Raw genomic sequence first — 27,332 nt, 5'->3', positions numbered from 1 at the left:
TTTATAGCCAGATGCCTTAACCTCTAAACTAAACTGGCACATAACTTGGCATTAAGGCTTCTACTTGCTAATTCTCCTACAGGAGAGATCCTGATAAGTACATACATTGCTTTCCAAGTAATTCAGATCTACCATGTTTCTCAGTCTATTCCATGGAACTGAGGAGACGGGCCAAGATATATTTACATCTTTTGGCACCAGTGGAATATCTGTTAATCTTCTGCTGTACCTAAACATACAATGTTGCAGCAGCATTTTTATGAATTGGATTAAATTCCTTTTTAATAGAAAACAGTAGAACATTAGGAAAGCAATTCAAGTACACAGATATTGCTGAACACACATATACTTATTCTGGTTTTGTAACTTTGCACAATACTGATTCAAACCTTAGTTCATATCATTAATTATAGTACAATAAATTTGGTTTATGATTTTAAAATCTTGAAAAATATGGTAGATGATCATTATGGATTAAAAACAAGACAAATCAAAGCTGCTTTTGCACTGTTTTACTGAAACTGAAAAAGATGTGTACCAAATATACACAATTTTATAATAGTACAAAATGTTTTCTTTTTGAAGGACAGAGTATCAGTTACATTCACCAAAACTGACACTGAATAAACCATTTATTGCTAGTCCAGTAATAAAACAGTAAGTTCAAACTTTGCATAAATAAGAAAAAAAAGTTACCTGGACAATACTGTAGGGAAATGGACATTCATAATGCTATTTACAAGTAGCCACGGCACATACCAAGCAAGTAATAGGTGTTGAGTTGAATTAGAATTATGATCCTAATACAAATTAGATGTTAGATAGTAAACCCTGAAAGGAGTTGTTTATACTGAGTTTGCACAAAATGACAAGTTTTAGAATCAAACCATTCAGTCATTGCAGCTAGTGTGGAAGAGAGAGTCTTCATCGCATCCAGCAACAGCTGAGAAATGCATCGGTACCTTTGCTCTTCCTCTTCTGGTTGGTTCTCCTTCATAGCACTGTGATGTAGTTCATTGAGCCACAACTACCTTTGCTGCATTATAACTCATCTTCCTTCATTTTCACAAGCCAGAGTGTTAGTAGTTCTTAAACAAATAAACATAAAATCTGGAACTTGCCCAAAAATAAATTAAAGTTTCAACAGGAATGGAAATATTTAAATAAAAATATCAGTACTGATATCAGTGATTAACTTTCATTTCACACACACACCTATTTCTGCAAGGAAGTCAAACCGAAAATGGTGATTGAGAACTAGTGTAAACGTGTTTTACCTGTTTGTTAAAAATCATTTCCAGTAAACTATCCTAATTAAAGGCTACCATGTGTGCGATTCCCTGGGATATTCTCCCACTTAAAAGAGCCACTGAAATTAATCAATAAGGATAAAGATCAAGCAACATAAGTGTTCTTGATCAACTACCACTTAGTTCTAACGGCTGGGCCCAGGAGACCATGCCTCTTGCTGTCAGCTGATGCAAGACTATCTGACCAAAACACCTGACATTTGTAACTTGATGGTTTTAAATCTGGAAATATGGCCTATCTACTAGGTAGACCTGCTTTGCAGCAAGGCATGTTTGCTGTAAAAAGCATGGAAACTAATATTCAAAACTGTGATATTGAGTAACATAAACAGAAGCATTCCAAAAGTGAGTTCTAAATATAAAGGTGGCTCAACTGATTTAGCTCAGTGTCCTCTTAGATCAGATGTGGGTAACTGCAATCAAAACGCCAAAACCCATTCTTAGGCTCTCCTTTGTTATCTGACTTTGTGGAGGGATGATCTTGGCTATTTTCTGGCCCTGGAGGATTAGTAACTTGTTCTACTCCGATGGCTGGTGCAGATTTATATGCACAACATACCAAGTTAGCCTCATAACCATGATGATGAAGAATATTGCAAAGTAACCGTACGGATTGGTCTAAAAACAACAACAAAAAAGTTATGCAACTTGTATTTCCTCTTAGTATGCCAAATGAGAATATTGTAACTCCAAAAACTAACAGTCTGACATTCTTACAAAGCTCGTGTAGACTACTTGGAGCACATTTTGTAAAATGCATGACTCGGAATAAACTAGGGCCCATGTAAAAAAATAAAACCCATCTGCAATATTTTCCATAGATAAGCATCCATTTATGGTAGACAAAGGAAAAAGGAATTAGGAAACTGGATGCAAACTACACACTCAATGATTTTCCTAAGATTCTTTCCGACAATTCACTGTTTGAATATTTATCTTCCTTTGGAAGTTCACAGATCTGTCATTTCTCTTCATTTTTCAATGTGCCACAGTTGCTTCAAGCCTCTGTCAGTGTTCAAACAGCTTTCTTGGTACCTGTTCCTTGAAGATCTTGCAAATTTATTTTTGACCTTTCAAAACAAAAGGTACACCAATTCAGAATTGCAAAAATTGTACATTATATTTTGTGGGGTGATGGGCAATAGGATAAGACCATGAGATTGTGGCTCTTTCCTTCTTACCTGTTGTGGATCATGTGGCTTTTAACCAAGTGCCCTTCAGCTAAGGCAGCCATTAGAGACAGTTCTCCTGCCATTACTGTCGCGCATACAATTTTAGCAAGCTGACGGGCGTTTTCTCCGGGGTTATCTGCACTTGCTCCTTGAACACCCAGCATCTGTATTAAAAAGGAATACAAACAATAATCAAGTTGGAATACGTTCAATTTAAAACTATTCCGTCCCTGATATTTCATACAGTAACAAGCTCAAGGTCTTTCAAGAAGTAAGTACTCAGCTTATGATGGCCATTGGGACCAGAATTTCTATTGTTAAATGATAAGGTCATAAAATGTGAGGACTTGTGACCACATCACTTAGCAATGCTAATTCCTGCCATATTGCAGTAAGGATCGTGGGTTGTCGAGCAAGCACCTCCTTGCAACTTCTTGCCAGCTTCCAACAACCAAAGTCTGTGGGGAAGTTGGCAGGAAGTTGCAAGTCTTACATGGCTTGCAAGCAGGCTGGAAGGCAGGAAAGTAGCTGCAGGTGAGAGAGGGTACCTAAGTGGTGGTGGTGGTGGTGAAGATGTGACACAAGTGTGGAGGGACTTGGGACACCTGTTGCCAGGTTGAGGAAAGTGGGGAGAGGGTGTATGAGAAGGTGAGCGGATGGGGGGAGACTTAGCTGATTAGCCTGCGGCTCTTCCCTGTTGACTCTGTTTGTAGAAAGCCAGAAGGGAAGTTAACAAATGGTAATCACATGACCACAGGATGCTGCAACCATTGTAAGAGCAAAACAGTTGCCAAGCACCCAGATTGCAATCACATAATTGAAGTGCTGCTGAAACAGCTTGAACTTTGAGGATCAATAGAAATCACCACTCCAGCATCCTAAAAGTTTTCAAGAGTCACTGAAACAGTCGTCATTGAATAGGCAACTGTACTTGCATACTGTATGGTTCAGTGCTAGGTAGAGTAAAAGTACAAGGAGTAACATTGAAATACTTTCTTGGGGTCAAATTACACTCCTGGTCAAAGAATTCTTATTTTGAGTGCTGGTTCTATCAATCACTGAACACCATCCTCAGCTGATTTCCACAAAAACAATTCCCTTCCCAAAATAGAAAGCTCCAGTTTTCATACCTGCAAACAAGCTTGCTGGGGTAACAGGTTGGTTCCTCCACCCACAGTGCCAATTTCTATTGAGGGCATTGTGCAACTGATATAAAGATCTTCATTGGTAGGCCCACTAGATTCCATTAAAGTAATACAATTTGAGCTGGTGATATTCTGGGCTGCATCCTGACATCAATGCAAAATTGAGGGGTTATATTAGCATTTAAAGGTTTTTAAATACATAATTCACACAGAGTTAAGTGAAGGGATATATACCTGTCCACATGCTATGTACATGGCGGTGACAATGTTAGCCGCATGAGCATTATAGCCACCTATGCTGCCAGCCATGGCAGAGCCAACCAAGTTCTTGTTGACATTGACTTCAATCATAGCTTGTGTGGTTGACTTCAGTATCTAGAAAAAAAATCCACCAAAACTCTGGTCAAGGAGGAAGTCTATGTTCACAAGGAAAATCTTTTCAAATGCAGTTCCTTAGAAGCGACACTCAGGAATCTAGACAATATCAACTGTTGTATTATTTTGGATCATCTCTATAGAACGAGAGTAGGAGACAACATTTTATAGTGGTTCTCCTCCTTCCCGAGAGGATTATTCCAGTTTGTGGTTGTGGGAGGAGAGGTCTTCTTACCCAGGTTTCCGCAAAAATAAGACTGAGTCTTATTTTCTTTTGGGCCCCAAAATAAGCATGAGGGCTTATTTTCGGGGGGAGTGTCTTATTTCCCCCCCATGTACGGGAGACTCACTTCTTCAGCTTGTTTGGAGTGGAGCAAAAGGCTGCAGAGTGTGTCAATGCTGCCACAAGGTGGGGAATTGGAGCTGCCCCAAGCACCCTGCACCGGCTTACTTCAAGGCCCCCACAGCCAGGCCACCCACCCATGCCCCGATATTTGCCTCACCTCCTGGCTGCAGCACAAAAAACAACCAGACGGAGTGGATGGGTGGCTAGCTGTGCAGACTCAAGTAGGACTTATTTGGGAGGGGCTTATGTTAGGCACACGTGTAAAAACATGCTAGGTATTATTTTTAGGAAAACGGGATAAAAACATCTAGTTTGTGGCATCCTTTTTTCTATTTCACATCTACATGAAATCATGAGGGTAGATCAGTCATCCACACAGTCTAATGTCAAACTCAAAGGCCAAGATCCGGCCCACTGGGTACTTAGATCTGGCCCGCAGGGCCGCCCTGGAAACAGTGATGGACCAGCTTGCGGTGCTTCTGCCAGCAAAAACGGAGTTCGGGAGGGCTGCCCTGGCAGAGTGTTGCAGGAGGCCATGGCAGCCAAAAATTGAGCCCAGGAACTGTTTTTCCTGGCAGAGCACTCGGGCCACCACAGGTGCCCCCGACATGAGTGACATCAAGCTGGACATGCCCACACTGCCCCCCCCCAAGGTCAAATGCAACCCTGATGCGGCCCTCAATTAAATAGAGTTTGACACCCCTGGTCTAATGTCATTAATACACTGATGTTCATCTCAGATCTGGACCAATAGGTAATATGGTAGAAGTGCTATTGAAGACTGGATAGAACAGGAACATTCAGAACAAATCCCCCCCAACAGAAAATGATTCTGAGTTTGTGGACCAAATTAATACAGAAAAACACTATCTTTGATTCTGAGTGGGGATGCACTTTCCCATTCAGAGGTGTTTACAATTTTAGAGGCACAGCTCCTGCTTTCTCAGCAAATAGTTTCCAGATGCAATTCAGGGTGTTGTTTATCATATTTAAGGCTTTATGTGGCTCCAAATCAGGTTATGTTAGGGACCATTTTCTCTTAATCTGTCTGTTTAGTAACTTAAACAGGATCAACTCTCTCCAGGTTGTGTCTACACAAGATTGCAGAAGTAGGCAGTTTGTATTGTTGCTCTTATACTTTGGAATTCCCTCCCCAACAAGGTCTGGTCCATCCCTTCCTATCTGGATTTCAGAAGAGCACCTACTGCAGAAGGACAGTATGTTCTGAAAGAAGGTTGGAATCTGGCAGAGGCCTGATTTTATATATTTTTATCATTTTAAGGTTGATAACATTGTTTATATTTTGGATAGGCTTATTTGTTATTTTTGAAAGAGGTGCTTTTTATTTTAAGCAGAACTTCATTGTTAGTTGCCCAAAATCTTCAGAAGGGCAGCATACAAATAATGTATGTATGTATGTATGCATGTATGCATACAAATATAAATGGCTTTGGAATTGGGAGGATATAAATAAGTCAAGGATGAATTAAAAATAATTCAACATAATAATTTTCACATTACACTAAAACAATGTGACTCACTTGTTTAACAACTTTTTGTGGAATAACTGCTTCACAGACCACAGATTTCCCTCTCCCCTCTATCCAATTTATGGCAGCTGATTTTTTATCTGTACAGTAGTTGCCACTAATAGCTACAATATGGAGATCAGGAAATTCTTCTTGAAGCCTTGTAAGTGCTTTCTCAGTACCCTGTTTGGAAGGATTTAGAGAAAAAGAGACAGAGAAACAAAAACATTAGACCATCGGTTTAGTACTGGCTGACTTCTTCGTGAAGGAACTTAATTAAATATAAACAGTGGAAACTGTAACTTCAATTACTTCATGTAACTTGACATTATGTAGCTGCATCAAAGACAAGGAAGTGACATTTTCACTGCTGTTAGTGAAGAGTTAGAAATAGTGTGGTGTATGAGCCACTCTCATCACTGGCTGCTGAGGATCAAGGTTCTTGGATAAGATTTGTCTGGTTATGGATAGAATTCATGATGCTCACTACTAACAGCAAGGGGTTAATTAGAGTGAGTCTTATGTGAAAGGCTACCTACTCTTTGGATAAGAAACAAAACATTATAGGAAACAGTGTAGTCTCATCCTGAACTGAGTCCAGAAAGAAGCTTTGTCAGCTAAAGGTGCTTGCATTACAATGGTATCACAACAGCTGATTGTGATGTTTGTGATGTTCATTGCCAGCTTCTAACAAACCAAGTCTATGGAGAAGTAGGCAAATGGTAAACTTTGCAACCATGCAGGATTTGCCTAACAATAACTGGACCTGTTGGAACTGCCAGTGTTAAGTTGCCATGGTCACACAACATTGGGCCTTATGACCAGTTCAGAGTTCCTGTTCCTAATTACCATCGATGAGCAAATGCTACCTGTGCAGGTGGATTTAATTATAGAAGATTCATATTTGCATTCACATATACATGGTTGATATATATCTGTATTATGTCATTTTTAGCAATCAATTTTGTGTTTCTGTGATTTTTTTGGCACAGTTAAACATTATATGCATGTGAACAAGTACAGAACTGGCAGAGACATGCACACTGCTCTCTAGTATTCCCAAAGTTACATTTGTGTTGAAATGTTTTCCAAATAACAAGCTCCACCAATATATGAACCCAGTCACTGAATCTGTATGTTGTAAGAATAGTTTCTTAATAATATTTTTTTAAATTAAAGTTTTATGAAAACACCATGGAATAAAACACATCTCACATTATTTTAAATGCTCCATCTGGACTCTTTTGGATGCAGTCAATTTGTCTGTTATTTTGGAAGGGTACATAATAAAATTGAGACAAACAGGCTCAAGCTCAATCCCTCCAAGACTGAGTGGCTGTGGTTCCCGTCATCCCGATTTGTGCATCTTGTACTATCTTTGATGATAAGGGGAGAAATTTTACCCCCCTTAGAGAGGGCCCACAATCTGGGAGTCCTCCTGGATACACGGCTTAGTTTAGAAGAACACCTGACGGCCGTGACCAGGGGGGGCTTTTACCAGATTTGCCTGGTATACCAGTTGCGCCCCTTCCTGGATCGGGATGCCCTGTGCACAGTCACTCACATCCTCGTCCTTTCTCGCCTGGACTACTGTAACGCTCTCTACATGGAGCAGCCCTTGAAGAGCATCCAGAGACTTCAGCTGGTCCAGAATGCGGCTGCGCAAGTTGTCATGGGGGTACCTAGGTGTTCCCATGTTACACCCCTTTTAGGCAGCCTGCACTGGTTGTCGGCTGTTTTCCGGGTGCGATTCAAGGTGTTAATTATGATCTTTAAAGTGCTCCATGGCTTAGGCCCAGAGTACTTGCAGGACCACCTACTACCACCGGTAGCTTCCCACTGCCCAGTACGATCCCACAGAGTTGGCCTCCTCAAGGTGCCGTGGGCCAGGCAGTGTTGGCTGGCGACCCCCTGGGGGAGAGCCTTCTCTGTGGGAGCGCCTTCCCTTTGGAAAGAGCTGACCCCGAGCTTCACATAATTCCCGACCTCCAGTCCCGAGTCCTTTAGAAGAAGGGCGGCATGTAAGTCCAATAAACCAAACCAAACCAAACCAAAATGTATCCAGAATATGCTAAATAGGAATCTGTTACATTGAGATTTCAATTGCAATATTTTCTTGCTGGAATAGTACTTAAAGAGAAGAGAAAGAGATTTCTAAATACCTACTTCTTTTTCTTTTTTTCTGTCAGGTTACTTGTACAATGATTTATTTATTTGATTTGTATCCTGCCTTTATCATTTTTTTTTCCTCCTACTGTTTTCTCACAATAACCCAATGAGGTAGGTTGGGCTGAGAGCCCCCCACCCACCCAGGACAACTTTCATGCTTAAGGCAGAACCAAAACTCACAATCTCCTGGTTTCTTGGCCAATACCTTAACCTCTACATCGAATTGTCTCAAGTTACAGTATTACAATTACAATATTCTCAAAGCAAAATTTACTTAAATGCATTTATTAAAATAGAACTTACTTTTGAAATCATATTCATACCCATTGCATCACCGGTCTTAGATTGGAAGCGAATATAAAGATTGCGGCCAGCCAAAGCAATGTGAAGCCGTTGCAAACGAGCAAATCTATAAAGATATTTTGATAAACATGTCTCACTTTTTTGATGCACTTTTTTCAGATTTTTATATGAAATGCAATTTCCCCCCTCTTCTAAATTATATAAAATGCTAACCTGCTAGTGCTATCAAATACATCTTTTATTATCTTAAATCCGTCTGGTGTTTCAAGCCAAGCCTTCACTTCGGCAGACTGGCAGGCTGTGGGTAGTCGTACTACAGGTCCTCGTGTCATTCCATCTGCTAGAATACGGCTACTAGCACCTCCACCAAGCTGAGATATAAAAATGATAACAGGATGATAACAGTCACTAACAGATGCATCTGATTACAAACAAAAACACTTTTTAGAGTTGCATACAGTTACATTCAGTATTGTGCTACTTTGTGAGGCTTTGTCTCACAGAACAAGACTTCCTCTCTTTTCCACTTCTCATGGCCTCTTAACTTTAAGTTCTCCCACACCCCTAGAACACATTCTGTATGGAGATGCTCAAGGACAAGGAAAGCTGGATTCCACCCACTGTAACTGTGCTAAACAGAACCTTATTAACCCTGCTTACATAATCTTTACTTACACATATTGCTCTGCATCCTCTGTTTGTGCTTGCCACCAGGCATCCTTCAGTTGTTGCCATTGGAACTTGAAACTCTTTCTTGTCCAAAAGAAGTGGGCCAACCACACCCACGGGAATTGGCATGTATCCAATCACATTTTCACAGCAAGCACCCATCACCTTTAAAAAAAGTCAACTAAATATTACAACTTCGTTTGCTAGACAAGCAGTTCTCAGCTTACCACCACAATTGAGCTCAATATTTATGCTGCTACAGTGAGTGAGAAATTTGTTAAGTAAGTTTTGCCCCATTTTACAACTTTTCTTGCAACATTTGTTAAGCAAATCACTGTGGTTGTTAAATTAGTCACATGGTTGTTACATGAACCTGGTTTCCCCATTGACTTTGCTTGTCAGAAGGTCAAAAAAGCTGATCACATGACCCCTGGACACTGCAACCGTCATAAATATGAACCAGTTGCCAATCATCTGAATTTTCATCACATGACCATGGGGATGCTGCAATGGTCTTAAGTTTGAAAAATGGTCATGTCACTTTTTTCAGTGCCGTTGTAACTTTGAATGGTCACTAAGTGAACTGTTGTAAGTTAAGGACTACCTGTATTAGGAAATATTAAATATATGACAGGAATAGGTGTTTGGGGTTTAGAATATCTAGTACATGTAGAAGAAATAAATATGATCATCAGTTCAACAAATGGGCTATTTTATACCTACATCTATTTAGACAACCTTTATATGTCAAAAGTTACAGGCATTGTGCAATTATCTCTAAAATTCAGATAAATAGAATTCAGTAAAATCTTCTTTAAATGTTTCTGTATTATTTTTTCTTAAATCTCATAGCATGGCCTAGATACAAATTGAGACCAAGAGGTGAAATGCACTACCATTATCTTAAAAGAAAGACTTAAAAGATTTGATTTGATTTTGATTTTATTAGTATTTGTAGGCCGCCCTTTTCCCTGAGGGGACTCAGGGCGGCTCACATAAAATCGGGGAAGGGGAATACAGACGTTAAGATAGAGACATATAATAAAATAGTAAACAACATACATTCATCATTCGGGAGGGGTAACTATCCTTGTCCCCAGGCCTGACGGGCGAGCCAGTTCTTAAGGGCTGTGCGGAAGGCCTGGACGGTGGAGAGGGTGCGAATCTCTACGGGGAGCTCGTTCCAAAGGGTCGGGGCTACTACTGAGAAGGCCCTCCTCCTTGTAATTGCCAGCCGACATTGGCTGGCCGATGGAATGCGGAGGAGGCCTAATCTATGTGATCTTATTGGTCGCAGGGATGTAATTGGCAGAAGGCGGTCTCTCAAGTATCCAGATCCACTGCCATGTAGGGCTTTATGGGTGACTAATAGCACCTTGAAGCGCACCCGGAGATCAACAGGTAGCCAGCGCAGCTCGCGGAGGATAGGTGTTATGCGGGTGAACCGAGGTGCACCCACAATCACTCGCGCGGCCGCGTTCTGTACTAGCTGAAGTCGCCGGATGCTCTTCAAGGGCAGCCCCATGTAGAGCACATTGCAGTATTCCAGCCTAGAGGTCACAAGGGCCCGGGTGACTGTTGTGAGAGCCTCCCGATTCAGGTAGGGTCGCAACTGGCGCACCAGGCGAACCTGGGCGAATGCCCCCCTGGTCACAGCCATTAAATGGTGGTCAAACGATAGCTGTGGATCCAGGAGGACTCCCAAGTTGCGAACCCTCTCTGAGGGGTATAAAATTTGACCCCCCAGCCTGAGAGATGGAATATTGGTCGAATTTTTGGGAGGGAAACACAACAGCCACTCGGTCTTTTCTGGGTTGAGCACAAGCTTGTTAACCCTCATCCAGTCCATAACAGCTTCAAGGCCTCGGTTCATCACGTCTGCCGCTTCATTGAGTTGGCACGGGGCGGACAGATACAATTGAGTATCGTCCGCATATTGATGGTATCTAATCCCGTGCCTGCGAATGATCTCTCCCAGCGGTTTCATGTAGATGTTGAATAGTAGGGGGGATAAGACCGAGCCCTGAGGCACCCCATAAGTTAGGGGCCTAGGGGACGATCTCTGCCCCCCCACTAACACCGACTGCGACCTGTCCGAGAGGTAGGAGGAGAACCACCGCAACACGGTGCCTCCCACTCCCACCTCCCGCAGTCGTCGCAGAAGGATACCATGGTCGATGGTATCGAAAGCCGCTGAGAGGTCAAGGAGGACCAGGATGGAGGAATGTCCTCCATCTCTGGCTCTCCAGAGATCATCGATCAATGCGACCAAAGCGGTTTCTGTGCTGTAACCGGGTCTGAAGCCTGACTGGAAGGGGTCTAGATAGTTTGCTTCCTCCAAGGACCGCTGGAGCTGGAAGGCCACCACCTTCTCAACAACCTTCCCCAGGAAGGGGAGGTTGGAAACTGGACGATAGTTATTAAGGATAGCTGGATCCAAAGATGGTTTCTTCAGGAGGGGTCTCACCACCGCTGCTTTCAGTGCAGCGGGGAAGTTCCCCTCCCGAAGTGAGGCGGTCACAACTGCCTGGATCCAGCCTCGTGTCACCTCACTGCAGTTAGTAACCAGCCATGAGGGACACGGATCCAGTACACAGGTGGAGGTACTTACAGCCCTCATGGCCTTGTCCACATCCCCAGGGGTAACGTCCTGAAACTCAACCCAGAGCTGTTCTGGTTGATCCTCCTGTGCCTCGGCTGGAACTGCGGGGGTGGAGTCCAAGTCCGACCGAAACCGAGCAATTTTGTCCGCTAAGAATTGGGCATAATCTTCAGCTCTGCCCTGCAAGGGTTCCCCCGCTTCCCTTTTATTCAATAGGGAGCGGGTTATCCTAAACAGGGCGGCTGGGCGAGACTCAGCGGACGCAACCAAGGTGGCTATGTGAGATCTTTTTGCAGCCCTAAGTGCCCTGGTGTATTCCTTGGTGCAGGTGGTTACCATTGCTCGGTTCGATTCGGACTTATCGGACCTCCAACGGTGCTCTAGGCATCTCCTCCGGCGCTTCATCTCCCGGAGTTCCTCGGTGAACCAAGGAGGTCTCCGGGATCCGCCGCCTCGGAGGGGCCGCAGTGGCGCAATCCGGTCGAGGGCCTCCGATGCTGCCGAGTGCCACGCAGCAACCAGAGTCTCTACCGGACTGTGGGCGAAAGTGTCAGGAATAACCCCAAGCTCTGTCTGGAACCTTGACGGTTCCATAAGGCGCCTGGGGTGGAACCACCTGGTCGGTTCCTCCTCCCTACAGTGGGGGTTTGGTCTCCGGAAGTCGAGCCTCAGTAGGCAGTGGTCTGACCACGACAGGGGTATGATGTCGTTCCCCCTCAGACCAAGATCACAAATCCACTGCTCCGAGAGAAATACAAGGTCAAGCATGTGCCCCGCCGAATGGGTTGGGCCTCGAATTACTTGGGTCAAGCCCATGGCTGTCATGGAAGCCATGAACTCCTGCGCCCCCTCAGAGTTTTCACCGAGCGACGGCAAATTAAAGTCCCCCAGGACCATCAACCTAGGGAACTCAATTGCCAGCTCGGCTACCGACTCGAGGAGCGAGGGGAGGGCTGCTGCAACGCTGTTGGGAGGCAGGTACGTTAACAGCAGACCCACTTGACCCTTGAGGTCCAACTTTAACAGCAAAGACTCACACCCGACAATCTCCGGAGCAGGGACCCTACGAGGAACTAACGACTCCCGGATAACAGCGGCCACACCCCCACCCCTTCCCTGGGCTCTCGGCTGGTGTAGCACCTGAAATCCTTCTGGGCACAGCTCTACAAGGGGGACTCCTCCCTCTGGGCCCAGCCAGGTTTCAGTAATACATGCCAGGTCTGCCCTCTCGTCTAAAATTAAGTCCCGGACGAGAGGAGCTTTATGTACAACAGACCTGGCATTTAGCGACAACAGCCTGAGACCAGGGTCCTGACTGCTTACGCCATCTGGTCTCGGAGTGGGACTCCTAGGGCCGGAAGGAGGGATCTCTGTAATGTAGCGAACCCTCCTTCCCCGGTAATGGCCTGCCCTAAAGTCCCCGCCGTATCTGCCCCTCCCTGTTACGACCGTAATACCCCGACCCTCTCCCGTGTCTCTAGAAGTATTCATGTCTGTAAGGACTACTGAACCAACAATAAACTTGAAATGGCATTAGTATTGCTGGCAAAACATACTCTAAAATGTTCAATGTTAACTAACTAGCTTTCTGTTCAACTGCAAACCCTCATCTGCCAACAATCACACTGTGCAACTTCAGATGAAAAAGTTTACAATACTGAGTATCTTTATCTATGTTTCAATTTACATAAGGCATGTCTGCCTATTCTTTCTACTCACCAGAGAATAATTATAATTCTTGTAAGGAAGATACTGTAGAGATGAAGGCTCAGGAAGCTTCTGAGATAATATTTGCCTACGAATGGATACACCACGTTCCTGAGTTTCCATCAAAGATTCCAGTTTATAAGCAGGAATATGCCTTGCACTGACTAAACTAATGACTTCTGCATCAGAGAGGAATTTAGCACCCATCTGAGGAAAGAAAAGTATTTGATTGTGATATAACGTTTGGCATTCTTCTCCTTTGCCTGAAGCAATTCATATGAAAAAAAATCAAATACAGGGTGTGGTGTATTAACAGGTATAAAAGAGAAAAGGTGGCAACTGAATACTATATCAAAATGATTCCATAATGTTAATAAAATGCTTTATCACATATGCACATCTTACTAAATGTTCTTTTGTTTTGATTGTATAGACGCTACATGTTATTATAGGGTAAGGTTTACTGTAAAACAATATAAGATACAAAAGAAAGAAGTTGCCATCCTCTAACAGCCAAATTTTTTGCACCAATATATTAATAAACTACATTACTTGTCTTTGCTTGCTTTTTTTTTACCTTAGCATTCTGAAGTATACAAAGACATTCTTCAAGGGGCCGCATCTCTTTAGGCGATTCTATTCCAGACTCTTTTCCATTATTGATGAGAGCTGCTTCAGCAGAATTATCACCAACCACAAATATGGCCTTCGTAGGTGATTCTGATTGGAGAGGCTTTACAATCTCATCTGCATAAAAGTCAACATTGAAATCTGAGGAATTTATCAAAAGGCTTCAATATAAACCTTTTTTAAGCAAAGCAAACAAACATAACAGTAAAAGATTACCTTTTCCATCTTTGGCAACTTGACTATCACCCATTTTTCTTAAACTGGGATTATTTTTTAAAGGAATAGACTGTTTTCTGCAGCAATTTTCAGGAACTTTTTTCTGAATCATTATTGGAGATATTATTGGGTTCTTCAATGAAAGTGTGGATTCCATCTCTGTTTGTTCAAAAAAGATGTACTTGACAGCAAGAAGAAGAGCTAAGCCAAGTGTAATTGTTTGTTCAATGTCCATACTGGCCATTCTAAAAAGGATGAAATAAAACATCTTTAAATATTTATCTATTCCCTTTCCTCCTCTCTACTCTGCCATGATTTCCTAACACATGGTAATTGGTGGAATTCCTACAGAAATTATTGAATGACAATGATTTTAATTTTATTATTTTGATGCCTGGAACTGCCTTAAGACATCTTGCCTCTTTTAAAGTAAAACTGCGAAATTCATCTCTTAGCAACTTCATGAACAAGTCTATATAGTGTTCTTAATAATGATGTATCGAAAGATGTTCTGAGTTCTTGTTCTTGCAAAGCATCATGTACATAAGTGAAACAACAGGTGGGTATCACTTAACAAATGTCCTGTTTAGTGACCACTCCAAAAGTTAAAATGGTGCTAAAAAAGTAAATTTATGACCAGAGTTGGCATTTACAACTCTTGTAGCATTCCACAGTCACATGGGTGACATTCGGATGGTCTGCAACTGGCTTCCAATAAGCAGAGTCAATGAGAGAATCGAGCAATAAAATTGCAAGTCACTCTCACTACCTCGTTTAACAACCCATGCCAATTCCCTTAACAATGAGAAGTGATGTCACAATCACTGTCACATGATGTGTCCCTTAGCAATAGAGTTGCTAGTCCCAATTATAAACATGGTAAGAGGATTACCTGCAATATATTTAATCAATTTCCTCCCAGAGGATTTCTGCCATTATCTGATTACAGTCTCAAAAATATTTAGTTTGGATTAATTAAAGATTAACTATTCTAAGCATGTACTCTTTCTCCTAACTGTAGACATATTAATGGACCATTGCAATTCTGGTAAATTAAGAAGTCATGCAGAACCAGTTAATACCTAAATTACAGAAGCCACTACTAGAAGGAAGTCTCAGTTTTATACTTCAGTAATTATTTGTTATGTTATAGAGGAAACAATAAAGTTATCATTCAGATTTCTTAATCAGCCAGTATCATCAACATGGGAAGGGACTATATTTCCCAATGTTACTATTCTGGAACAGTTATAAGGTCATGTGGAATATTACCATGCTATTGACACGGTGAATGACTAAACCCATCTAGTTAGCATATACCGTATCGGAGTATAAGACCCACCAGAGTATAAAATGCACCAAGATTTTGAAGAGGTAATTTTTTTAAAAAATGTTTTTACACTCTGCAGACCTCCCAAACCCTCACGCCTCATTTTTTGTGAAAAATGGGGCATGCAGAGAGTTTGAGAGGCCTGCAAATTGCTCCTGGGGATTAAGGCAAAAATGAGGGGGAAAAAAGGCCATTTTTTGTGAAAAGGGGCCCTTTTTTGCCAAAAGAAAAAGGACATGCATAGCCTTTAGGAGGCTTGTAGAGTGGGGCTGGGGGGGGCGGTAAAAAATGAGCAAAAAAACCCTCGTTTTTGCCCTCCCCAGCCCCCAGGAGCACTTAGTAGGCCTCCCAAACTCTCTGCATGTCCATTTTTGTGAAGGGGTGGAGTTTCAGGAGGCCAAAAATGCTGTATTCCGTGTATAAGACGCACCCAGATTTTCACCCTCTTTTGGGGAGAAAAGTTGCGTCTTATACTCCAAAAAATACAATACATAAGAAGAATAAAAATAAATCAGAAAGTATTCCACAATCCTGATGCATATTTATTGGTTCTTGAGATTCTTAAAGGAACCTTTCCCTAAAATCCTGCCTTGCCAGAATAGTTTTTCTCCTTGAGGACTTTTCCTCTCCATAGAAAAAGGATAGTTCTCCATGGACAAAAGAACTCCTCTGTGGGCTAGAGTAGGAGAAGATGTATAGTTCCATAAGTGAAGGAAGAACTTTGTAGATCAATGATATTTCAACCCTGGTATTAGTCATTTGGCCAATTAGAACTGAGAATTATTATTCATACTGGCTTGGGAAAGATATAACACCCTATTATTATCACATTTAAGATACGGGCAACAGATCAAAGATTCACATTGCTTCTCACAAAACACATTCTGTCAGTTCTTTCACAAGAAATCTTATTTATGGGGAATCAGATGCCAGTGTTAATCACAAATACACTAATCAGATATAAAACACTCCAGGATAATTGTTAAGCAACCTTGTGTATTTTGTTGATCTCAGTTCAACTATACAAGGGAGAAAATGAAATTTTATCTACTTAAGATATTAGATACATTGGTGATTTAGTAATTTGTACAGTATAATTTAGTTAATTTGAAATAATCCGAATGTACTGATAGGTGCTACTGAATAGTGATAAAAATGTTAGGATTAAACATACCTAGAAAGATAAAATTGCCACAAAGAAACATTAGGCTCTATTCTCTTTGGAACATTTTCATCCAGGCCCATAGATATTTCAGTTGTGCTGTTCTGAGCAGAGGGTTCTGCTATCCAGCGACTGTGAGCATGAACAAGAACCAAACCTAGAGACTGAAATTTAAAAATTGAGTGGTTAAACTGGTCAGTTCAACTAGGAGTGTGACTCAATCAGTGATCAGCATATAAGTATTAAATATATCATTAAAATAATTGCACAATACTTGGATACATTGTTGTTCCTATAAAAGTTTTACTTATTGAAAAGTAACCTACATGTTCTTTTGTTTGTTTTTACCTTTGCATATATTGTCAAAATTCAACTTTTTCAAAGGATTTAAAATAGTCCATTTATCTCACAATTATCGGGTATAGGAAAGCAAACACTAACCATAATCATTTTGACCCTCTGTGTTACAGGATTTGGTTTGTTTTCTTCTTCTTCCAGAACACGTGCAAAGTGACTAAGCTGCCATATTGGATGGCCTTCTCGACTCTCCCGTGAAAGCTGGGGAAGAACAGAAAAGGTTATAGTAGTTGAATAACATTACATTGAATGTCAATTCATATATTAATATTTTGCACAACTGTTTTATGAATGTGAAATACTACAAAGGCTATATGATCATATAAATTCAGAAACAAGAATTATCCTCACATATTAATAGAGGAAAAAAGCAACCAAAGTCAGACACCATTGTATAAAATTAATAATTTGATAATTCATAGCAGCACTACAACCTGTGAGCAGAAGTAGATAAGAATGTCAGAATTATGAGCAACCCATGTTCAGTTTAAGAATTTTGAAACATGAAAAACTTGTTGAGCCGAGGTGGCGCAGCACTGCAGGCTACTTCAGCTGACTGCAGTTCAGTAGTTCGGCTGTTCAAATCCCACCAGGCTCAAGGTTGACTCAGCCTTCCATCCTTCCGAGGTGGGTAAAATGAGGACCCGGATTGTTGTTAGGGGCAATATGCTGACTCTGTAAACCGCTTAGAGAGGGCTGAAAGCCCTATGAAGTGGTATATAAGTCTAACTATTGCTAACTATTGCTATTGTTGTTGAGTTTTCCATCCTCCTCCTTTTCTGTGTCATGTTTTTTTAAAAATTGTATATCTCTGAAGGAACCGACATTCTCCTTTTTACTAATCTATAAGATAATCAGAGAACTTTAACTACTAACAATAGTTTGCATTCTAAATATCAGATATCTGTAACTTTAAAAAAATCAGCTAGTAGGATTCAAGTAGAAAATCAAGCAGAATGTATATATTGTTGGTTTCAATTTTGCCTTGAAGCATGTAATTTTCTCAATATAAACTATATTATAAATATGAGTAATCTAACAACTGCAATATAAAATTATAATAACACCAATTAAATTTACAAATACCCATAGATATTATTTTAATATTTTGTCATCAAGATATATTGACAATAAGGCAGGAGTTATGCAAAACATTTTGAGTTCACTCCATCTGTACACAGCCTAACTCTAATAGGCACCTTGTGAAACATCACAACATGAAATCTTTCAGAATCACAAAACTGATTAGAAACTGAACTGCACAAGTGAAAAGTAATTCGTCTTTGTACTTTTAGTGACTTAAAATTGCTCAGAAAATATTTCCAGAAGAGTCTTTTTGCTTCTTAAAATACCTTGGAACCAAAGCATTTTTAAAATAATCAGCAGTAAAAGAAACAGAGTGCAATATGGTTATACTCATTCCTCCTTTTTTATTGTTAAATACTGAATTAAATCATTATGCAAAGCTTCACATCTTTTCTCTTAAACAAGGATAAATTTTATGATTACATAGAATTCTGATAGGAATGCTTTTTCAGAATAAGATTTCTTTGTGGTTACAGAAAAGTGAACTATATGCATAATTCAAAATGAAGATTAATACATCTAACGGAATTACATATTATAGAATTATTTTGAGAGATGTCCTTATTTTTTCCCCCTTTTCTCCTTCTGTGTCTATATCACTAATTAATAGGTCCCTGAGAACACTTTTTGATCATTTCTCCTTCTATTCTGGAAATAAGAGAGCGTTTGTTTTCATTTATGAGAATGGCAATTTTTCATTTGTCTTGAACCACAGTAATTTAGATATGTTCAAAATATTATTTTACTGCTACTGCTCTTACCTCTAATACCAGTGACACACAGGCTGGAAAGAAAGTCATGAAGACAAAGTAGTTGGCAAGAACAGACATACAGCCAAAACAACACATGATTTCAAGCTGTCTTACTCCTGTTAAAGAGACCATCAAATAATTAAAATCAGATTCATGTTACTATGAAAAACATTATCTTGAAATGTGCACCAATGTGAACATAATAATACAAGTTGATATACAATGTAATCATATAATAAAAAACAACCAAGATTTAATCCTTCCATTATTCATCTACCTGCTGGAAACAAAAAATAGCTCATCTTCACTATCACAACACTTACTGAACATCAATAATCACATCATAGTTATTTGGTGCTCTATTAGTTTAGGGAACAAAAAGGTACATCATTTAAAAGATCAAAGAGGGCAATTACAGAAAATGCTCTGTTATCTGCATTTACAAGCTTAACAGCTATTATGGGGAGAGGAAAAACAGTGTTCCAGAAGCCAATTATAATATGAGAGCTTCAAACTTTTATCAGGCTTCTGATTATAGAACTTGCTTCCCTGTATCACTGACCAATCCCTGACACTATCAAGGCTGGTTGAAAATTGGGGACCCTCAGAACAGTTACATGTAATTCATGGTAAGATAGAGAAGGGCCCTTCTGGACATATAAAGACCTCAGGATCCAAGAAAAAATGCTACAACGCATAAGCTCAGACTTGCAATTCATGACTTGCCTCAAAAAAAAAAAAAAAAAAAAACCTAAGCCTTATTATGTAGGTACAGTTACATTTAAACAAATCTTTCAAAACATATTGAAATTAATGTATTATACAAGACTTTCTATGTTGAATACTTCCATTATCTGCTAATTAAGCTGATTCATTCAATGTTACCATGCATACTTCAGAAAATAACCATATTACAAAATCGGTAATAGACATAAATTATGTCACAGTTACACTTTTATTTATCTATAATACCTTGATATACACAAAATACTGGTAGTTTTGCTTTTCATTTAGTGACTGTTCAAAATTAGAATGGCAGTGGAAAAAGTGACTTATGACCATTTTCCACACTTGCGACCATTGCAGCATCCTTGCAGTCATGTGATCAAAATTAAGACAGTCGGCAACTGGAATGTATTTGTGACAGCTGCAGTGCCCCAGGGTCATGTGATCACATATTGTGATCTTCTGACAAGCAAAGTCAAAGGGGAATCTAGATTCACTTAACAACAGTGTTATAACTTAATTAGTAACTAATTAACTAACTAACTTGATTCACTTAACAACTGTGGAAAGAAAGGTTGTAAAATGGGGCAAAATTCACTTAACAATTGTCTATCTTGGAATGGAAATTTGAAACTCAATTGTGGTCATAAGTCAAGGACCACCTATACTGAGAAAAAGGCACTATATGTCATCAATATGACAAGAGTGCAAAAAGTTAACTTCTTCATTCTCTACATGAGAGGAATAGAATTTTAATACTCTTTCTGAAAAAAATATATCTTATGGAACCCAAAAAAGGAATGTACCCTGCTCAAACTATGTCCTGATTTACTGAACATAATGTCTCCGGTGGAGAAAAATACAACTGAATACATATTTACTGGGCAAATATTTTTAACCTTAAAAATTAAAATTCTGCATTCCTGAAAATTCTCAGCTTACCAGACATTGTGCCAACACCAATAACAAGACACTCAACAAGGGCATCCAGTGTAAACGTAGGGCCCAGGATTGCCATCCCACGCGAAATATTCTCTCTTACTTCATCCTACATGTAATACATTAAAAGTGTAACTCAGCTATAGTCTGAGCTATAAAGCAATGGGCAGATCAAAACCAGTTTGTGCAAAATTAAGTCGGTAATTTTTGCATCGTTTCTTTTCTTTTTCACCTTACTCTCACCATCATTATACAATCTGCAATATTATCACAATATATTTATCATGCTAAACAAAATTCAATTCATAAATAAAACTGACATTTTCTTATATTATTATTTATATACCTCTCTATTTAGCAGCTATACTGAGATGAATCTACATCTTGTTTATATTTTTCTAAATATTAAGGTAGCATCTCAAGCGAGCTTCTTTTACAGAAGTCATAAATCTCTTAAACATTAAACCATTCCCTAAACAAAATATACTCAAATTAATCTAGGCAATTATATAGGAATTTTATTTTTACTTTAAATTTTAAAGGGTTCTAAGTATTGCAGTATAAGATATTATAAATACTTTTCTCAATTAAGCTGAGAATTTGGCTGACCTGTGAGTTGGAACTGAGTGCAAATTTAGCTAATGCACTAGCTCTGGAGAGGTCAATCAGAAGCAAGAAGAATGGCAGTGCTTCACTGAAAAGTGTAAAAAGCATATTGTCATGTTACATATCAGATAACATGTAAAAGTGAAGACATTCATCTTGATAAATTCTTTAATAGATGGCTAAATAATTTATTGCAAAACCTTCAGAGATTTTTTTACTGAATACATTTGTTCAACATTTCTTTGTTGTATTTAGAGCGGTAATGGGAAACTGAAGTCACAAGCAAAGCCAAATAGCATAAGTAAATAGCATAAATTATAGATTAAACAACAACAAAATAAAACACAAGAGCCACCAAAGGAACCCTCCTTCCTATTTGGAAAAATGGAAACACTGCTTTCAGTATTCACTGAATTTGAATTTGTGCATAGCTTGCAATAGGATTTTGTAGATTTAACTTTTGACCATTTAAAAGTGAAGAAATATCCTTCACTTTAAAGGATTAAAGGATATGGAAAAGAAGAAATGGGGGAAGAGAAGAGGGAGGGAAGGAATAAGATACCTAACCTTTGATGTTTATAATGATTTGATAGTATGGGAATATCTCGAAATGTAGTTGTATTGTTTTTTACAAGTTATGGATGTTGTATTTTCTTTTTACCAATAAAATCTTAAAAAAAAAAAAAAAAAAGTGAAGAAACAACAGGACTTTGTGTCTAATCTTCTTCAAATTATGTTATTTCATGAATGGGAGATGTCATATCAAGTGTTGCATGAATCAATTAGGTATCTTTACGCATGAAATTATCCTTTTATGATCTAAAGTGAAATTACTCTGATGTCAAGTTTCAGAATTAGGCTGCTCTTGTTAAATTGAAGCAAATTTGCATTATTAATACATACTTCAAGCCTGTCAATTCTTTATCAAGGAAATGAATCACCACTGTACTGAAGACAAAGCTTGAGAAGATTGTGAATAGCCCAGCAATACCTGCAAAAGATATATAATCTATGTAATAAGCAGAATACAAAGCAGTACTTCTCTAACTACATTAATCCAAATCTTTACTCTGAAGCAAGTTTATCCACATAAGATACTATCATGATCCTGTTACACTGTTTTGTTTATATATACGGCTATAGTTATCCTGAAATATTTTAATATGCAGAGTATATTACTGTAATATTTTTCTTCAAGTTACCAGTGATACCAGCCCTTAAAATTTGTCCAATGACATTCTTCTATCATTTGCAGTTGACTGATTATAGCAGGTCATATATATATACAATTATATCAGTACAATTCAGAGAGAACAGTCATGTTCTACAGGATCATTTTTAACTATTACTGATACTACAGTTCTGAGCAATGGACAAATTAGAATTGCTAGTCTACATGGCTTATTCAAATGCTTATTTTTTGCTTCTTCATAAGGCCAATAGTTCTTCAAAAGACCATGTCCCTCTTTACCCACCTCTGTTATTTCAGAATCTTTCACCTTAAATAGTCTTTGCAAAATACATCAATCACAGCTTTATCGAAGATTTTCATAATTTCAAGCTAAAATCAGATTGATCCTCTATGTAGAACATAATCTACAGTATCTCATTCCACAAACGTATAAAATATGGTATCAATCCTAGCAACACCATCTTTTTGTTTTACAGTATGTCTAGGACAGATGTCAAATCTAAAACTTTTGTATATGTTATAACCAATTTAATTAGTGTATAGTCAAACCTGTTTCGTAAAGATGCCTGTTTTGCTCTGATTATCATCTTAGAAATAAAAGTATCTTACCCAAAATATATTTTGAGCCAAGTTGCTTCAAATTTTGAAACTGGAAGTATATATAAAGGATTGCAATACATCGTGTGATTGTCAATATTATGATATCACTGCTCAAAACATCCTGTGAAAGGAAAACATTTTGTTTGCTCTCAGAATGAAAAAGAACACTATATTTTTGAAATCTGTTAAACATTTTATCAATGTTTCACATATGTAACAATATTTGAAAATAATAAACATCCTTATAATTTTATCAAAATGGTAAACTACTCATAGGCACACATCTCCAAAAATTAGTTATATTGCTTTTAATCAATTGCTAATACTAACATAAAGATTCTCTTAATTCAAGCTTGACTACAATCACATGGACACTATCTGAGATATTTCATTGACTTCCCAATCTTGTCTATAATCCTGAGATTTCCCAATTTTAAATTTCATTCAAATCTAATTTGCTTCATTATTAAAATAATGAAGTAATTTTTAAAATAATTTTTCAGTCTTTACCTCTTCAAATTTAGGGCATTCGTAATTCCAGCCACAGATTTTATCATTGCCAGTGAACATCTTCATAGACATCATACAGATGGTAAGAGTTACAGTTCCCACAATAACTTCCCATGGGTGGGAGGCCACAAAAAGGCCATGCATTCGGAAGAGTCCTGACAGCATTTTCAAAAGTATTTGCACACAATCTAGGACTAAATCCAAATAAAAAAATTCTTATTAGTTATATCAATTATACAGGTAAAAATATAAATTTAAGCTCCACTCAAATTTGGCTGATAACTAATCAATATTAAAAGAAATATGATAACAGGCAGCAAGAGCAAAAATGACTACAGCCTATATTCCAATTCAGTTCTTCATAAACTCTACAGAACTTTCAGTTAAATCTAATGGAATCCACCTGCCCCTTACAATTGATTGGTAGGACATCTGAATCATTGGTAATTAGAACTTGAATCATATTTAATGTTTCATAAACAACTTTTAACCTTAGAACCAGAGAGTTTCCTTTAAAAAGAATACTACCTTGTCTTGCCTGCTTGAATTTGATACCATACATCTTACTCTATTTGCCACTTCATCACAGAGATACTTTACTACCCAAGATCTTGTCAAGTTAGATTAAACGTCCAATGATTCAAATGTTTGATCCTTCTCTAGTTTGCTAATTTGCTTTAGGTCTGCATGACATCTGAGAGACCAGCATTCATGCAAAGACTGCTAAGTATGACCTGCCAGGGACCTAGATAGTTTTCTTACAAAACTATATGAGGCAGCATAGCAGGTATACTTTTTTATCCATAACACTACACATGAATGCACAATATGTACATGTAATAAAAATATTGAAACCCACAGGACACCATCATCAATGATTGATATACTGCATACATTTGTAAGCTAGCCAGAGTCGCCACTATATGAAATGTGCAGCACACAGATCTAGTAAACATACTACAATGCATAGCCCAACAACATTCAAGTACTAAGAGAATCAGAGAAAAGGATTCTTATTCTTAGTGGAAGAAAATGTAATTATTGTTAATCTGTGGCACCAGGGACTTTAATCATACTATTGTAATCAAATGAAAAAATGCATGAGCCAGGAAGTCTCCGTTGATTATTTATTCTAGGGCCTTTCATATGCTGTAAAATATACAGTATCTTCTCTCACACAAAAGAAATCAGATTTTCCAAATTAGCTTAGTATCCTTACAAGAAACTGCAGCAAAGAGAGTAGCTTATCTACTTTCTACCTACAATATTCCTGCCAATAACAATAACAATATGGTTTGGGGATGGAGTAAAAAAAGAGTGTAAATCCAGAAAAGTGTTTCTCTTGTAACTGGATGGATCGATTGCAAATATTACAAAGAACAATTAGCCAACAAATAAGTAGTTTGGAAAAAAATGGGAGGTGAGATTAGTTTACCCTCAAACTGGAACTAAAACTAACTTGTTATTGGATTTAATAACTTTATTAATTTATTAATTTATATAATTACACTAGAATGTAATTCTAATCTGAAAAAGGTTAAAATATCCCCAAGCTGAGCTACCATCTGTTAACTACACAGACACAAACCTTGCCATTTTATTGGAAAGAATATGGAAGTAATTTACAATTGTATTTTTTAAAAAATTTCTCAGTCTAGCCTACAGCTTTGACATTCCTTGGGTCTTCCCATCCCAACAATAACCAGGTCTTATTTTCCAAGATCTGTGGGCCACTTGCTGCAAATGAGACATTCCACAATAGTCATGCAGTTCTAAAAAAATCTAGCAACCTTCACAGACATTACAAGCTATTTTAGATCTTTAAAGGGGGAAGGTAAAAGCCATAAGACATTTGCAAAAAAGCAAACGTCTGACAGACTTCAGCATGGCTCCTTTAGTAGCAATTCCTATCAGCCACTATCAGCTGACACTACCAGTACTATAGTACCATCAGCCATATCCATAAAGCATCTTTGCTATATCTGAACAATGTTGGTGCTTTGAAACGCCTCACACACGCCTTTTAGACCTGCCGTCTTAATTACCATTTTCCCCCAAACGCCCAGCACTGTTTAATCACACAATTTAACTGGCATTTCCGGTTATGTTCTTTTCTTCTATTTTGATTTGATAAATCAGTTTCTTTTTAGGCCGAGAAGATAAATCTACCACAAATCCTAGTACTTAATCGCCGACAAACCGTGGTTAAGAAAACCACTCCCTTGGGGTGGGGGGAGGCATGTAAGAAGCCGTCATGGATGGAAGAAATCTCAAGGAGGCCCCGGCGTGCATCTCTCCAAGGCGGAAGAGATCTGTGGGAGAAATATCCACCTGGGACACGCCGTTCCGGCCGCTCCAGGACCCGTGGAGCCACCCAAGGGAGCGCTCTCAGGCCCTGGGTGCAGAGAACTAACGGCGCCCAGAGCCGCCAGCGATGAATGAATGGCGTCCCCTCCCCTTGACCCGACAACCCAAGGGATCGCCACTAATTCCTCCCTAATCCTACCATAGTTGCACGGAGGCTCCCTCTTCGCTCCACGAAGAGGGCCGAGGCAGCTGCCTCTCCCAGCTCCAGGACGCCTCTCCTCAGGCAGGAAGAGAAAGAGGCTCCTTGACCGACCCAGCCTAGAAAGTCCCCTCCAGTCGCGCAAGTCTGGCCGGGGCGCGCCTGACTGGAATTGCTCTCCTCATCCCAAAATTGTGGCGGCCTCGCCCGTAAACCAACGCGCTACCAGACAACCAGGCCAAAGCCAACCCTTCTGAGCCAATGGAACGGCCGGTACCTCTCAGAAAACGGCCGGTGTGGCGAGTCGAAGCTGGCAAGGCGCTGGCCTCCTTCCCTCCTCGCCTATTTGCCGCAGACTGAAGCGACCGCCCTCCCCGCCACACAAGGACACCCGGCTCTCCACAGAGCTGAAGCCATCGGCCCATCGTGCAGCCAATGGGCAGCGTTCGCCGCGCCCAGCCAGGGATACGTCACCCTTTCTGTCACTGTAGCAACCGGTCGAGGAAGCGGCAGAGCGCTCGACAGATCAGGAGGGTGGCACGCGCCATCTCGCCACGGGAACAGTGACCAATGAATCACAGCCAAGATCTCCTCGAGCCTCCTCAGTGGTCCGTCATCCATTGGCTTATTTGCATGTCGGCTTCCGAGGGCCAATTGGCTTTCCGCTGGTTAGCGGGAGAGAGGGTTCCGAATTTGGATTTGTAGCGCAAAATCGTTTCTATACCTCCCCTACAGTTCTGAGCCTTTATGCTTCGTTAACTGAAGTCCTCGCTCCAAAACAGCATTTAATTAGAGAGAGATATAAATTAGATGTAGATTAGATGTAGACTGAATGCCTGCCACTAAGGCTGTAGAGTTGACCAATATCTGGCACATGTAACCGGGCTAGCATCGATTGGCATTACTACCATGATCCTCTGTACTGGCCCCTGCTTTTTCTTCTCTTGAATGGCCAGCTTTACCACGCTGCAAAATTGGAATCTTTCCTGTCACTCAGGAACAACTGTGTTCTGTGGTTACTATGTATATTCTCTTTGGTTTTATGCTTCCATATGTCTGACCAATACACCCTGCAAAACAATTACATGTTACCCCATAGTGATTCTGTCCATATGCAGGTGGTGCAAGCTCATCAAGTTTATTTTCAAAATTCTGTCCTTGCTCTTTGCTCCTCTTTTCCTACCTGTCAGTCCATCTCATGTCTTTACCAAAGGTTTCTTGATTCCTCAAAGCCCCTTGGTCCTTAAGTGATGTTTGCAACTACTTACCAAAATGCCTTGGGACGACAGAATGAGGTGACTGGATGGAGTCATTGAAACAGTAGGTGTGAGCTTAAATAGACTCCAGGGGATGGCAGAGGACAGCAAGGCCTACCTAGAGGAACATTGTCTTT

General features: G+C 39.7%; 1 protein-coding gene across 3 annotated transcripts; it reads right to left on the bottom strand.

Annotated features, from left to right (window-relative positions):
* Nucleotides 1-496: 496 nt before the first annotated feature.
* On the bottom strand, nt 497-26,299 carry HMGCR (3-hydroxy-3-methylglutaryl-CoA reductase). Of its 3 annotated transcripts, none has more exons than XM_032213717.1 (20): nt 26,217-26,299; nt 23,434-23,627; nt 22,933-23,044; nt 22,035-22,122; nt 21,135-21,219; nt 20,529-20,634; nt 18,870-18,976; nt 17,107-17,223; nt 16,678-16,829; nt 14,174-14,418; nt 13,905-14,098; nt 13,340-13,534; nt 9,025-9,183; nt 8,563-8,720; nt 8,350-8,455; nt 5,890-6,060; nt 3,862-4,002; nt 3,613-3,771; nt 2,492-2,646; nt 497-2,380 (listed from the first exon to the last, which is right to left on the bottom strand). In XM_032213717.1, the coding sequence occupies exons 2-20, from the start codon at nt 23,596-23,598 to the stop codon at nt 2,326-2,328; spliced, it is 2,670 nt and encodes an 889-aa protein (XP_032069608.1). In that variant the 5' UTR covers nt 23,599-23,627; nt 26,217-26,299; the 3' UTR covers nt 497-2,325. The 3 variants fall into 3 exon arrangements, with proteins under 3 accessions (XP_032069608.1, XP_032069607.1, XP_032069609.1); XM_032213716.1 differs by lacking the exon at nt 26,217-26,299 and adding an exon at nt 25,940-26,043; XM_032213718.1 differs by lacking the exon at nt 26,217-26,299 and adding an exon at nt 25,940-26,043 and having other exon boundaries at nt 13,905-14,074.
* Between the last annotated feature and the right edge of the window lie 1,033 nt (nt 26,300-27,332).

Source organism: Thamnophis elegans, chromosome 3 (assembly GCF_009769535.1).
Source record: "Thamnophis elegans isolate rThaEle1 chromosome 3, rThaEle1.pri, whole genome shotgun sequence".
NCBI lineage: Eukaryota > Metazoa > Chordata > Lepidosauria > Squamata > Colubridae > Thamnophis > Thamnophis elegans.
Note: the sequence above shows the minus strand (reverse complement) of the source record. Positions and strands in the feature narration are given on the sequence as shown.

Coding starts and splice junctions, on each gene's coding strand:
- HMGCR (XM_032213717.1), bottom strand. CDS start 23,598: ATGCTGTCAGGACTCTTCCGAATGCATGGCCTTTTTGTGGCCTCCCAC. Junction 23,045..23,433: donor AATGCCCTAAATTTGAAGAG/GTAAAGACTGAA, acceptor TTCCTTTCACAG/GATGTTTTGAGCAGTGATAT. Junction 18,977..20,528: donor TGGTGTTGGCACAATGTCTG/GTAAGCTGAGAA, acceptor TCTCTTTAACAG/GAGTAAGACAGCTTGAAATC.